This window comes from Micropterus salmoides, unplaced genomic scaffold (assembly GCF_014851395.1).
Source record: "Micropterus salmoides isolate LMB-PRFRI ecotype aquatic unplaced genomic scaffold, ASM1485139v1 Ms_hic_scaffold_19, whole genome shotgun sequence".
Lineage (NCBI taxonomy): Eukaryota > Metazoa > Chordata > Actinopteri > Centrarchiformes > Centrarchidae > Micropterus > Micropterus salmoides.
The window spans coordinates 8,618,583-8,633,699 of NW_024041039.1; the positions used below are offsets into that span (position 1 = coordinate 8,618,583).

Here is a 15,117-nt window from a genome sequence, read left to right on the forward strand (position 1 = left end):
AAAGATGTCAGCAATAAATCAAACTTTTATTTCTCCATATAGAAAATAATTAAATAGTGAAACAGTCCATCAAAAATTCGGCATCGTGTTATCAACCAATGGTCCTTAATACATTAATCTTTGTCTCAAAATGAAAAAAAAAAAGATGTAACAAAGTGTAAATACCATGTTCACAGTAATAAATATTGAAAACAAAATCTTTTATACATTGACATTATATATATATATATTTGTGTAAATATATATATATACACATATATATATAGATATACACATATATATATAGATATACACATATATATATATATATATATATATATATATATATATATATAGATATAATCATATACAGTAAAAAGTTATTTTCAAGTTTATCAAACATAAAATAGTAAAATAAAAATGAAAACAGAATGACGATTGCATTTTTTAAATTCCCAAGGCATCGATAACCATGGCCATTTAGAGTCTGTAATAAATAAAATGTGATATTATCTAAAGAGTGTAGTGCATCACTGTAAATAAACAAAACAAAAATTATAGTGCAAGGTCTTTTTTCTTTGCGCAAAGTAATCTTGCAAATTTCAAAGTAATCCAAACGGAATGACAACAATGAAACAGAGAAGTTTGTTGAGTACAGCACCGTCAAGTCTCTGACTTAATCTGTTCTACACCACAACTTTCTCCGTAGTCTTGGCAGCAAAAAAAAGAAAAAAGAAAAGCTTTCATGTGTATGAAACCATTGCAGATATTCAATACCAGGCTGATTTTGGCAAATTATTTAAAAGTACACACACACAAAAAATCTCCACACTCTCTTTACACTCAGCTCTGTCAGAATTGTCAAAAATTGTCGGTGAAATGCATAGAAATTAATTACCAGTAGCAGGAGCTAACTTAACTTAAGGGTTGTTTACTGTCATGCAGCATTTCTGAGACGCAAAGCAAGGCAGATACTGTGGGTGTGTATGGATGCAGTAAAGGATGTTGGATTAATGTTTGCTCCGCCTCTGCTCGCACTTTTCCCTGGCTTCCTTTCCCCCTCAGCAATAAGGACCAGGGGAGGGGGGAGAGCTCCCATTTCCTGTTTGTCTGCAGGCTCCTGCACCCTGCTGAAAGCCAGGGAGGTCTGGCTTCGTCCTCACACAACTGTCTATGTATGATGTGTGTGCTTGCTTGTGTCAAACCTCTGCACCCAACTCAATGACCCCAGTCTCAATAAGGGGCACTAGCTTATCTTCCACCTGTACCAGCAGGATGGTCTTGTCGATATGGGAGCGAGTGGCTGGGTCTCGGCTACAAGGCACCCACCGGTGAATCACCTGTGGGGGAAAACAGAGGAGGCAGCTTTGTGAAAGGAGCATCCGATCAAATGTATTGTTTGTTACAAAGCAAATAGGTCAGAGAGGGTGTTACACACCAAAGAAACAGGACAAACAAGATAATCATAAAAAAATAAAAAAATAAATCACATTAGCATGTGTGAGCTGACAAAAACAGTAGCAGTAACACCAAAACAGATCATATTTATTTGTCCATAAGTCAAAAATACTTTCTTTGATTTATCTGTGCATTATAAATAAACATAAACCTGTTTACATTGATGTGTTAACAGCTGTTGATGAAGACTTACATGTCCTTCCATGCCCTCTAAGGGGCTCCAGTCCCTCCAGCAGGTCCGTCCTGCCCTCAGTCTCATTGTCTCGTCAGGCCACTGCAGCTCCTTCCGCTTCGATAAGTTGATGGTCTCCAGCACCTGACTGACGTCCACAATCTGAGTGACATCAAAGAAGCACAAGAATAAAAAGTTACATCATGGCAAGGTTGTTTCAAAGAAATGACTGACAAAATACATTTTATAAGATCAAATTCAGGTGTGGATACAAGTGCAGATGGTTTCTCCATAAGCACTGACATCTTTATATACCTTATATATGATAAACTTTGTCAGGGTGTCCTGGTAGCTTAATGGTAACACTCAGCATATAACCAAAATCTCTTTCATCTCCATTGTAAGCTATCTAATAAAAGTCCACCAAAATAATGAATTTTTTATTTTCTGTACAAAATCTGTATGGGAAAACATCCAATAGTTATCGAAAATGTCAGTAAGTTAAGTCATACAATCCTTAAGTTTAGCTAGGTACATTTATACATTACAACAGTTATATATTGTAAAGGTTGCTGTAAATGTATTTAAAGAACATGTTTTGAGGTCACAGTGCTGCTGCTGGTGCTTTTTTTATTAGGTAGGTCTATCTGTCATTTGAGACGCTACAGTGACAAACAGAACTGAAGGAACAGAATACAGGCAACTGAATGAGAAACACTGTTTTCTGTTTGTTGATGTGGATTACTGCTAAATTTCTCTTGATAACTGTGCCAGTGCTCTTTTTGTTTTCTGGACATAGTTTCAGTCCATCTTATTTTTTCTTATATTACAATACAAACCTGCACTCTGTAGGAGATGTCATCTCTGCGCACGGTGGAGACGGTGGGGTTGTGTTGTTGTGGGTGGTGATGATGGTAATGATGCTGGCTGAGGGGATCAGTCACGGTGCTGCACATGCCGTCGTTGCCCAGGAGGCCCACCAGCGTGTGCCGTTTGCAGGGAGGGATGCTGTGGCTGGAAAGGGAGGCGGAGGGGCCGGCGGGGTCAGAAGTGGAGCCCAGCCGGAGCTGCAGGGAGGTGGGGAGCGTGCGTAGAGACAGCTGGCTGGTGGAGGAACGTCGACAGGGCTCCAGGCCTGTGGTGGAGGTACGCAGGGAGGAGTGACGGCTGCTGCTGTAGCGGTAGGACGACGACTGGCTGGCAACAGAGGCTCGGGCAGGAGAGTGGCGTACCAAACCCGACTGAACAGACTGGGAACTCTGACTGGTGCCTGGACACAGGGAGGAGAAGTCAGACATAGACCATATGAAATTAAAGGAGTACTCCAGTGACTTTGTGCTGCGATCTCAAAGTCGCTGCGAAATTTGGTGACTTATGAGAGACATATTTAAAAATGAATGGTCAAAAAGCAGAAGTCGTGATATCCTGGATATCAGTCCCAAGTGTAGTTCAAGCTCCTAAAAGGCTGGATCCTACATTTCCCATAATGCAACTCAAAAGTGTCTTTCATTAGACGCTCCCTGCCTATTACCTTAAAACTTCAATAACAGCTATTTTACTTGCTTCGATCGCTGAACTCAACATGCCTATATTTGGGAAAGGCCTTTAATTAATTTAGCACAAAAGTCTTGCTCAGCAAAGATGGGAAATCCGGTAAAAATATTAATTTAAACCAGTATGAATATTTTAGATATATGTTTAGGCATTTTTTGGATTTTATTTGATTGGATAGAGAGACGAAAGGGGGAGCAAGATGGGGGGCGACACGCAGCAAAGGGCCACAGGAGCGTGTTTACAAACTGAGCTAACCGCGCCCCACCCCACCGAATATTACTTTTATAAAAATTAGGCTACCGAATAACATATCAATTACAAATCATTCATTTGATCTTGCTCTGAGAGACAACACATCTAGGCCAACTTCAGGCACAAAGAGAGAGAGCCCCCTGTATCAGCCTCCCTTACAAAGGATGAAAGTTGAAGGTTCAACTTGGATTAATTTGTGTGAAAAAATGTTTTGACCCTTACTGACTAAAGGAATATAAATAAATAAATAATAAATGGAATTGAAACACATTCGGACTTTATGACCGCTTGAAAAGATAGGGAAGTCACCATTTTTTTCATCTTTCTTGTTTACAATGACAAGCTTGTAAATCTGAATAATTTTGGGGCTCATAGTTCCTGTAAAATGAATTGAACGATTGAACTGTGGAGAATTTATCTGATCTAACTTTGTTTTTCCATGTCCATACTGACAAAACATTTAAACATTTAGATTTTTATGCACAACTGAAGCAGCTCAAGCAGGGAACCCAGTGGGCTTTAAGAGGTTTTATACAACCAATGAACTTCTATTAAAACCAGACACAGCGTCTAACTGAGAACTGCGCTTATTTGTCAAAACATTTAGCCACACCAGGCCAGTAACCAGCCTTTAACTGGGGCTTGGCTTTTAATTGAAGTTTTTACAGTAATCTCTATTAATCCTGCCAATCGTCTTTCAAACCACACATCACAAGTTCATGACACAATCTTTCTGTCAAAAATGTCAAATTTCAAGTCCATTCCAAAATAACCTTGATGGTGTTCATTCATTACACATTATTATACATTATTATACATTATACTTTTTTTCAGGCTGACTAGTGCAGACCATGATGACTAAACCAACCTTTATGTGTAAAATGAGTGGAGTACCCCTTTAATATGAACATTGATGATTTATTTTTTTAAAGAAACACTGGGTAGGATTTCTTACATAATTTCAATTAGGTCAATGTTTGACACTTGCCTCTGAGAGTCACCGATGTTGCCTAGATGCAAATTGACAAAATTCAAAATAAGTATATTTAAGTTAATTTTTAAACTCCAGTAAAATTTAAACCTATATTAGTTTAAAAAATTAAACTCAAAAAGTTTAATTTTCCATCGTGTTTACAGTATTAGTGGCTGTCAGTTCTCACCCAGAGTGTGAGGCGGGTACGAGTGAGAGGGGGGAGGTCCAGAGGTCCCACCCTGCGACACTGAGCTCTGCTGAGAGTCACCCCCCGTCCCATTCCCACTGCCACAGGACAAGCCCCCTGCATCTGAATCCTCGATATTCCCTCCGCTGTTACAGCCAGCGCCACAACCTTTCCGTAACCTACAAAAGAACATTTTAATATGTTCCATTATGAAAGATTTTACAACATGTACCACTTAACCACAGTGAGCAACAAACCTGTGCCAGGTGCTGACGACAAAGTTTCGGATATTCCCAATGCTGATTGGGCCTCCCAGGATGTGTCCAAGCTGGGGGTGCGAGTTGCAGTAGGAGGTGGTCAGTGGAGATACATAGATGGGATAGCCGATGGGCTGGTCACAAGAAGAATTGATCATGTTTCGCAGAGCCTGCTTGGCATTCTGAATGCTCCCGCGCTCTGGGTTTCTGTTTCTCAGGAACACCAACTCCTGCTGCTGCCCTGCCCAAAGGCCTCGGACACATTCTTTATTCACCTGCAGCACAAGAGGTCAAGTTCTCATTAAGTATTGTGTCTTAGAAAGGCAGAAGATATCAAAGACTCGATTTAATCTGTTGCAGTTCTCACCTTTATGACACGGAAGCTGAGGTATCGTCGATTGAGCATAATGATTTTGTACTCGTTGGTTCCTTCGTCGAGGACGTGGCGCAGGGCGAGGAGCGACTGTGCGTTGGACAGCACAGCGCTCCTCCAGGCTGGGTCACCCTCGTGAGCGATGACCAGGTTCTGCTGGTGGGAGGAGATGGCCTCAAAAAGGACAGCTGGCTCATCATACTCATCTGGGGACGTGAAGTGGTCCTGAAAGAACAAGTGCAACATTTGAGTTACAGATCAAATTTGACCCTGAGAATGAGGTCAAAGGCACCTGCTGCATCTCACCTGGTGTAATTTGAGAGACATTCGGATTCCAGGCACCACGACCTTCCTGAGCAGTTCCATGTCTGCGAAGATCCACTCGTCTCGCACTGAAGAGATGCGGAAATCTCCCTTAAATAATGCATGAAGTCCATAAAGGAAAGACTCCAGATTGCTGTGATGGAAAGAAGAGATCAGGGATGTATAGTTTGGTCATTAAAGAACTGTTTATCCAGAGCACAGGAAACAAAACATGTAGAATATAAATGTGTATAAATGCATGTGTATGTAGGTAAGCACATTTGAACATTTGCCTTGCTTCTTTATTCTTTAAATTTACAGAAGAAACATGAAAATACATGAATGTCCCTGGAAAGTCTTGTTGTTTGATGTCTGTTTGTTTGGCCTACATAAGTAAACTTTTTATTTTATTTTATTTTTTTTACGTATTTTAATGAAGATTAAATAACCTGGACATGTGATGGGCTGCTGTTCCCAGAGCTCTCCTTCCTAGCACACACAGACCAAAGCAGAGCAGCACGAGAGTGGAGTCTTTCTCGCTGTCCAGTGGCTACAAACAAAGCAGAGACAAGGTAGAAACTCAAATCCCATTTGGTGCTAACGTTGACCTAAATATCTTTACAGTATCTCGTACATGTATTACAAAAACAGCCTGATCCAAAACATCCCTGCTGTCACTGAGGGAACAATGTCCTTGCAATTACCTTGGCCCTTCGAGAGTTGCAGTACTGGATCCAGGCTAGGTAGACTCCACAAAAACTGTCCCTGGAGATGCCCGCGAGCCGGTGGTCATAGTCCTCGTCGATGTTGGGATTGAAGGTGGGATCCAGGTCGACGTAGTTCCTCTCTCCACATCCCCGCAGGCCGTCTTTCATGGCCTCATTAGCCAGCCATTCTTCCAGTTTGGGGGAAGCGATCACATAGTATATGATACCCTGAGACCAGGAGGGGATGATGCATTTAGATCATATATAAATAATAACCGATGCGTTCAAAAGTTACACTTTTTAACAGTCCAGCTACATCTCACAAACCTTGACATAGTAGGTGGTCAGGATGCGCCGCAGATCGAACACCTGCAGCATGGAGGCAGCACTGTTATCTGTGATGCTGTAGCCCTCCAGCACGTATTTGGTGACCAGGACCTCCCAGGCCAGCCAGCGCTGTCCAAAGGCAGCATTGAAAGAAAGGATGTGAGGGAGGTGGCCCGGCTCACAGCAACAGCAGCCCTCATCTTCCTCTACCCCCTCAGTGATGGCCTCCACTTCCCTCTGCTGGCAGTACGTTCCTGTGCAGGGAAACATCAACAGATTCAAATTCAATTCTATTATTCCATGCAGAGTACAATCTAATACATAGTTATCTTAGCCAGCAAAATATTGTTTTAGGTGATTTTTTATGAATTAATGAAACAGAAAAATAGGGTTACGCTGTACATTTTAGTATGTGACTGGTGTTTAAGGGAGAGTGGGGTACAGTTTGTCAAACGTTATGTTATTGAACAGCATTACTCTCCAGAGTTTAAAAATATATATTTAATGCAAGCCAGATTAGATTTGCTGTCATTTAGGATGGGGGGAATGTGTTAACATTTACAAAAGTCGATAGTGACTGTGGAAATTTAGGGCTCGAAATTCTTTCCACCACCTTCCCAAAACTCCCAAGGGGGAGTTCTAGTCCCACAGCAGTCACACTGACAAGACTGCCTGCAGATGTGTCCACAAAAGAATATGTGTTTATCAGCCTGATTAGGGAAGGTATCAAAATGGCAGATACCGACCTTATTATCAGCTTGCCGATAATAAACTGGTTTGATCCAGTTGCAATAAATAGATAAATAAAAAAAATTATTATATTTTCAACAGTGACAGCTGAAAGGTTGCTGACAGACTGTGGTTGAATGTCAGTGCCTGAGGAGTGTCCAATTTTGTAAAAGTTTCAAAGTGTGTCACATGCACTGTTTCAGCAGCTTTGCTACAGATCATAACATTATTGGTCCTGCTGATAAAGCATGCACAGCACAGGTGTGTTTAGCAAGAAGATAAACCATGTCTGGGCTAATATGCTGGAATGCTCATGTGACAAATAGGAATGCAGAGAAACTAGTTAATATCCTCATTCCTTATGTCTTCTGGTGGCTGTGGCTCAGGAGGTAGAGCGGGTTGGCTGTTCAATCCCCGGCTCTCCCAGGCTGCATGTCCTTGGGCAAGATACTTAACCCCGAATTACCTTTGGTGGCTGTTCCGCCAGTGTGTGAATGTTAGTTTCTGTTTGAGCACTTGAGCTCAGTGTGTGAATGGTGAATGCAGATGTCGAAAAGACTAGAAAGGCGCTATACAAATACAGAGCATTTACATTTAATACTCAGACCTAGGTCAAGAAGTTTGGGGGATTTTGTTTAACTTGCTTGGAAAAGCAAATCGTGGAGGGCTAGGGTTAGGGACTATTATTAAATCTGTACAAATAGGATTTGGAGACTGATGCTGGAAGTCACTTAAAAGAATAGTATATGGACTAGATTTTTAAATACTAAAACTACTTTAAATTACTGGGAAGTTTCTATATTACATTTCACAAAAACAATACAACATACCTCAAATTACAAAATGTTATGCTAATAACGTTACACTGAATGACCAATTAAGGTCACTTAGGTTAGCATATTATGATATAGTTATTACTAAGAATGTAGTAAGAACACAAACTTGGTGATGTATCTAATAATAGCTGGTGCAAATCAATCCTGATAGTTACATGAATTACTTGCAAATACCTAGAGACGCTGATCGCATTAGCTACAGTCCAGTACAACATATACATTTTTTGGGGGGCATCATTCCTCCCCGTAACAGCTGTACCTGAATATTGTACCTACATATCTGACTACCACACATTAGTTTCATATAACATAACATACATTAGTCACATAGGCAGCTCCAGTGGGAATCAATTTAACCAAACACACACGAGCTTCTCACCTCTGAACTCCAGCCCTCTGAGCTGAAAGGTGACCAGGCCATTGCCGATCTCGATAAGATGCACCAGAGCGTTTAGGTAGTCAGAGGCCAGGATGAAGCAATCCCCTGTGCTGAAGTTGCCCCATCGACCCAGGAGGAGGTCTCCACACAGGCTGTGCTGCAGGGAGCGGGTAAGGTGTTCGTAGAAGATGGAGTTCAAATTGTTGTCATCAGAGCCTGAAAAGAGGAAGAAGAATAATGATAGAAGAAGAAGAAAGGCAGATTAGTTAAATACATTATTGCATTTTATGTTTAGTCACTGACATCGCTGGACTAGACTGAGGATTTAAAGCAGTTTCTTGTAAAAACTCACCTTTAGTATGACTTAAAGCATAGATTCTCCCAATTTGCCTAAATGAAATTCTGGTGTCAGCTATAGATGTCTTGCTACCCAAAATAAATTGAATAGGTAACAGTGTGGAGAACAGTGCTGCCAAAATCTAACTTTAAAAGGAAAATCATGCCCTCACCTGGATTTCTGTCCAGCTGAGAAGCCAGCCGTGTGTTGGAGTGATCCACCCTCTTAGTGCTGCAAACGGGGAAGATTGAAAATCACAAATTACAGAAGCATTTTCACAGAAATAGTATTAGATTTGAACATGGAATAGCATTTCAAAAAATGTTTCCAGTACTTGTAGTCTCTCTCCCAGAACTTGACAGGACGGACATAGGAGGTGATGAAGATGGCACTGCCGAGGAAAGGGTTGAGGGGAGTGGAGAAGACTGCTGACACTACAGCCTGGACAAACAGCATGGCAGAGTCTGGAGGGGCTCAGGTCAAGGATCACGTGAAAAATATCTATGCTCTTCTTTATGTAGCATCTGCTGTCCATTCGTTGAGCTTAATAAAATCCTATACATTTAGATACAATGATACAAGTGAGCCACAAAGGGGTTTCTAATGTTTTGCCAACCCTCATTTGCATACATGAGGCAGACAGTAACACCACATTAAACACATCTCAACACTGGGCAGTCCAGTCCAAACTCCATCAACATCTACAGCCTCAAAAATGATATATTTGAGTCAACAGCATTAACCAAAACAAGCAGGATTTACGGCAGTGGTACAGGTCTATCTAAGAATCTGGTGACTTAGTGTACAGAATCTGTTGAGATAAAAGACAACAATGAAAGGATACGAGGCACAGCAAAGGGCTGAGCAAAGGCGTGGAAGGCTGAGCCCCATGTGATCTGCCAGGGGGCGATGTAGGTGTAGACAAAGTGCAGCTTGTAGAACAGCTCCCACATCTGTAAAAAAGAAAAAGAAACAGTAAATCAAAAAGAAAACACAGTGAACTTCAGTATATAGCTGCATATAAATCCTTTGATTGCATGATAACAGTACTGCTATACTTTGCTGTGTAGAATGAATTATTTGTATTAAATTATAAAAATAACAATATTTTAGATGCGTCTTGTACAGAATCAGAACAGTGCAAGTCGTACAACCGATCATATATTCCTCCCACCTTGCTGAAAACGATGGACATGAGGAAGAGGTCGAGCAGCAGCGTCTCGGACAGATGGCGGTAGTCGAAGGTGAAGAAGAGGACAGTGAAGAGGATTGTCACATACTGATAGGTAGGACTGCTGTAGGAGGAACGAAGCAGCTTCAGGCCAGCCACTGTGATCATCAAAGCGCCGACCCTGGTGAACATTTTAAATAACATCAGTGCGTGTGGGAAAAATACAAAAGTGATCATGATGAAACTATTAAAGTGTACAAATATATTCTAAATTATTCTGAACTGTTTATATAGTAGTTGGAAGCTACTTGTCAATTATAGGAACATTTTCAGAAATACTTGAGTTAACTGAGAAGATTGATACCACTCTCGTGTCTGTATGGCAAATTTAAAGCTGGAGCTGGCAGCCGGTTAGCTTAGCTTAGCATAAAGAGATAAACAATGATCTAACAATCAAATACAAGTGTAGTAAAGCACGCTAAGGAGGAACATGAGCCACCTCTTCAGTTTATATTAAATGTAGTAAAATGGAGATTAGATGTATGATAGAAATATGTTGGGAAACAGTAAGAATTCTCACTCTGTGTCAAGTCTCTTTGGACTGGCGAGCTCTCTGGCGCTGCCACTGAGCTCGTTAAGGATGACGAGAGGATAGAGAACGTTCTTTTCCACAAACAGCAGCCACACATGAAGCTTTTCAAACCACATCACGTGGGCCGCGTCTGACGGGAGAGGCAGGTGAAGTTTTGAAAAAAGTTATCATTATGAGATACAGCACAGTTAAGAGAACAAAAATATCCAGAAGAATCCAAAAACAAAAGAAAAATACTGTCTATATTTTAAATCTTCTTTGTTGGTATGATCTACTAGCATAAAATATTTAAGCGATTAATTCAATTTGCTTTTCTAAACATCAAGTGGGAAAATATCTACTACACAGAAAGTTGTATGTTCATAATCATCATTGCTGAACAGACAGACAAACAGATTTCCTGTATCACCACTTATGGAATGATTTGGAAACACTGTAGTGATACTTAGAGCTGTTTTTATTGCTATATGTGAGCCAGCGAACTTACCCCTGACTTCAAACTGATAGTACTCCTTAGTTTTGAGCAGAGGGTGAGAGAAGCAGTACCAGGGCAGCTGCTTACGGACTTGAGGCAGCAGGTAGTGGGTGAGCAACCCCACAGTCCCCAACAGTGCATACAGGACATAACTGAGGAAAGGCTGAGGGAACACAGAGATAGTAGAAATTAATCTGTATACACAGAGAGTATCCATCTGCATCCATAAGACCACCCTTAAAATATTGGCTATATGGATACCACACAAACAATTTTTGTAATTTGTTTATCATTTATTGTTCTTTCCCAAAGCAGCGGATATCAAATTGGATATTTTCTGAAGTGTCACTTCAATAAATACAACTGAAGTTTACATGACAACAAGAGACAGAAATCAGTCTTTCAATGACAAGACAATATTCACTGTACCTGCAGTGCTATAAACACTGTGCTGACATGGATGGCGAAGTAAAGGACAGCAATGACCACACAGACGATCAGGTCAGACTGCAGACGCTCATTCTATGCATTCAATAACACACATTGGGGATAGAAGTAGAAATAAAATGTGTGTAAATAAATAAATGTATGATATGTATGATATTTTCTAACAACAGTCCTAGTTCCAGTACAATTACCCAGTCCTGGCTTTAATTAGATAGATGATGGAGGGTCAACTCACCACTGAGGCCCTGAGCTTCTCGGGTAGAGGGTCCTGTACTTCTGACAGAGGGTCCTCTGGGTTCTTGTCTTTTATATTGGGCAAAATCTTGGATTGTATCAGCGAGCTATGAAGCAAGAAGCAAAAACATTAGCTGGTCCAAATACCATGAATCTCCTGGGGCTGATTTATCTCAGAGGGAACGCCTCACTTTCACCACTCATTGTTAACACTGCAACCATTGTGTGAAGGAGTTTCAAACTATTTGAATTGAGCATTTTTAAAGTGCTTAGAAAATCCCTGTCTGAGATAATCCACAGCATATGTTTATTATCCATTGATATGGATTTCTTTGCAGCAAACATGGGTCAAGCAGGTAATGGAAAATACTTTTCACCACATGTGACGATCACTACTGAATTTTTTACACGCGCTAAGGAAAATATTTGAAAATCACTTTGATACCACAACTCAGATACTACAAATACTATCTAGGACTGTCAAGGTTTGTTGGTCAAGGCATTGAACTTACAGTAGGACAGAGGGGTCGCTGCTTTGCCGGCTCAGGTGGTAAGACACTGCCACCAAGAGGCCGCAGAAAACAGAAAACAACACAGGGATGTGATGGGGCTCCCAGGTCTCCTGACACACACAGAATAATAAGGCTTTAATATATTAAATGACAATGAATGTAGGAATTTAACATGTGGATTTGTTAGGATATGTGGTTAGTTTCCAAAGAATCACTGTACATTTTCACACATTAAAAAGGAAGTTATTTTACAAAAGGATGACCGGATATGTGAGACCGAATGTCTCAAATTTCAAAAAAATGTATGATCACTTCTGCAGACGACGCACTGAATTTTGAAATGTTCAAGATGTCACATATCTGTTTTTCAGCCACGTTAGCGCACCACTTTGGTCCAGACTGAAATAGCTAACTGGTTGCTGGTTTGCACATAGTACAAGTTTTAGATTATAAAAGTTGTTTATCATCTCTAATAAGTTTGGTAATACACTGTTGGTATCACTCAAAAGACCAGCAAACAATGTCATATTCCCTTGAGGTTGCTCCTACATCATTAAAACAGCAATATTGAGGGAGATTTGCTATAATGTAGAGGTCATACATTTTTAATTTGGAAGTAGTGGTTGTAGAGGACATCATTTGATCGCGTATGTCACAAGATTACTTTAAGTTCTTGTTAATTACACTGCGTCTTAGTTGGCTTTGGTCTCACCTTCAGTGCTCCATAGCAGAAGCCATAAAGCAGAGCGACGGTGACGATGCTGCGCAGGATGCTGTACAGAGCTGACAGAAGGCTTGTAGAGGCTGCAGAGAGCACAGAGAGGATGTCAGCAACAAGACCACTCAACCAGACAGGTACCAGGCCAAAATGCAAATCAGCACTCTTATGAAGCCTGCCATATCATAATATATAAGGCAAGAGTGTATGGAGTGTCTATTGTCTCATTCTGTAGAGGTCAAAGTCACCCCTGCAGAGAAGTTGTGCATCTACAAGTCACTCACCATTGCCCCCGAACACATGGATGTCCAGCTGCTCAAAGAGGTACATGACGAATGTGTTTACTTGTGGCAGCAGCCCCACGAAGAAGATGATGGGAAAACACAGAGTGAAGACTGCAGGGAGACGCACATAAGGTGACAGTAATGTCAGTGTGATAAAATGAAACAATTTAGATACTTTCTAACAAATTTGTCATATAAATTCGATTTCAGAACATGCAGATGACGAAGTATTTATGACTTTAAGCGACAAATGTTATTAGTTCACATTAGTGAACAGTGGCACGTCTCCAGGGCAACTACAGCAATTAATGTTGAATGTTTGATGAAAGGCAGTTTTAATACTCTCTAAAGAAATAATCACTGATTTCCACTTTATGGTTCATTTTGGTGGATGCACTTCTAATCTTGTAACTACAGCTCAATTTATCTCATGTTGGGGAGACAATTAAAGTGTAGGTGTCATTTTTGCGTTTTCAGAGTAATTTCTGATTCCTACAACAAATCTTCAGCCAAACTACGATGTTCGACAACCTGGTACCCTCCATTAAGCCTAGTGCCAGAGATGCAGGAGTTATCTTTGATTCTGATGATCATGTTAATAAATTGGTATATACCTGTTAAATTATTCATGCTTTCATCTTTTCCCGAATTGATGATTGTAAATGCCTGCTCGTATTCTATTGATACAGTAAGCAACAGCCAAACTCAGATCAACTGATTGGTTAGTAGTCCTTAACTACTACTGCGCATGTGAAATTCCCAACAAACATCTAAAAGAAGTGAGATGCTTCACTCGACAGCTAAAATGGAGTGGACAAAACACAGATTGAAAAGAGGTGCTGCAGCAATGTGCAGTACGACAAAGTAAATGGTGGTTTTTTAAAACGAAACATGTTAACCTGTTCTGGTACAACCCCTAAATAAAATTATGAACCTGAAAATGAGTATAACATGACCACTTTAAGGCATTTCATGGTCTAGCTCTGGCATAGATTTGTGAGCTTTTATGCTCATATGTACTCTTTCAGTTTTTCAGCACTTTGTAAATTTGTTTTGAAAAATGCCATACGAATTAACAATGTCGTCATCATTATTATTACTGTACATGAATGCCACAGGGGTGAAGACTTACCAATGACAAGGTCCCTGGCAGAGGCGAGTACCAGGGAGCTGGTAAGTGCGACGCCATACAGGGTGAAGCGGGATGAAGTGGTCCTTAGACTGCCATAGTGGAGCAACCAAATGAGGCCACAGCACAGGCAGAAGTAGACAGGACGGCTGTATGCTATGATACGATTATGACCCTGCAGCGAAAAGGGTATGATGATAAAATAAATGGCTCACTATAAACGCAGGCCTTTCCCATTGTGGTCCAGTTCAGCTCAGTATTCAAAACATTTATATAAGAAAAAAGGGGAAAATATTAAAACTGCTAATCGCATTTTGGAATTATGTTGGAGCATGCTACAGCAAAAGTACTAAAAATACTTGTGCAGTTATGATTCACTGTGGATAAAAGCATACAACTAACTGAACAACTCAATAAAATGATAATTCTAACAATAATTATCCCTAAAGAAAGAATTAATCCAGTGGTATCAGTGTCATATGAGCCCCAGGAATAGTGTCAAGTGTAAGGATTCACAAGAGAGGGAGAATGCACGTCTGCAGTGAGCAGGTTTCAACCCAAGAGGCTATGAGCTGCCCTGCTTTTTCACTGAAGGGAGCAGTGACAGTTTCCACACCAACAATCAGATTAAAGAGACCAGGTTCGCTCAAAATGTGTCAACAACGTTGTGAAAAGAGAAGGAAAGAAATCCTTTTGGTGAGATGAGGTGAAGGAAAAGGGGACGACACAAGG

At 40.6% G+C, this 15,117-nt stretch overlaps 1 protein-coding gene across 3 annotated transcripts in view; it reads right to left on the minus strand.

Annotated features, from left to right (window-relative positions):
• Positions 1 to 488: 488 nt before the first annotated feature.
• pcnx1 (pecanex 1) overlaps positions 489 to 15,117 on the minus strand; it is a 35,248-nt gene continuing 20,619 nt past the window's right edge. The window contains exons 14-36 of one of the 3 annotated variants that reach the window (XM_038728699.1): positions 14,389 to 14,560; positions 13,257 to 13,367; positions 12,967 to 13,058; positions 12,255 to 12,364; positions 11,744 to 11,849; positions 11,491 to 11,583; positions 11,074 to 11,224; positions 10,575 to 10,716; positions 9,998 to 10,175; positions 9,668 to 9,776; positions 9,158 to 9,287; positions 8,996 to 9,054; positions 8,487 to 8,702; positions 6,543 to 6,796; positions 6,213 to 6,443; positions 5,958 to 6,058; positions 5,512 to 5,662; positions 5,200 to 5,430; positions 4,833 to 5,107; positions 4,576 to 4,754; positions 2,449 to 2,879; positions 1,631 to 1,771; positions 489 to 1,319 (exon numbers count right to left, since the gene is read on the minus strand). In XM_038728699.1, coding sequence (XP_038584627.1) covers positions 1,179 to 1,319; positions 1,631 to 1,771; positions 2,449 to 2,879; positions 4,576 to 4,754; positions 4,833 to 5,107; positions 5,200 to 5,430; positions 5,512 to 5,662; positions 5,958 to 6,058; positions 6,213 to 6,443; positions 6,543 to 6,796; positions 8,487 to 8,702; positions 8,996 to 9,054; positions 9,158 to 9,287; positions 9,668 to 9,776; positions 9,998 to 10,175; positions 10,575 to 10,716; positions 11,074 to 11,224; positions 11,491 to 11,583; positions 11,744 to 11,849; positions 12,255 to 12,364; positions 12,967 to 13,058; positions 13,257 to 13,367; positions 14,389 to 14,560 — 3,804 coding nt within the window. In that variant the 3' untranslated portion in view covers positions 489 to 1,178. Of the gene's footprint in view, positions 1,320 to 1,630; positions 1,772 to 2,448; positions 2,880 to 4,370; positions 4,426 to 4,575; positions 4,755 to 4,832; positions 5,108 to 5,199; positions 5,431 to 5,511; positions 5,663 to 5,957; positions 6,059 to 6,212; positions 6,444 to 6,542; positions 6,797 to 8,486; positions 8,703 to 8,995; positions 9,055 to 9,157; positions 9,288 to 9,667; positions 9,777 to 9,997; positions 10,176 to 10,574; positions 10,717 to 11,073; positions 11,225 to 11,490; positions 11,584 to 11,743; positions 11,850 to 12,254; positions 12,365 to 12,966; positions 13,059 to 13,256; positions 13,368 to 14,388; positions 14,561 to 15,117 lie in introns of those variants that run through there. The other 2 variants (XM_038728701.1, XM_038728700.1) reach the window with 2 other exon arrangements.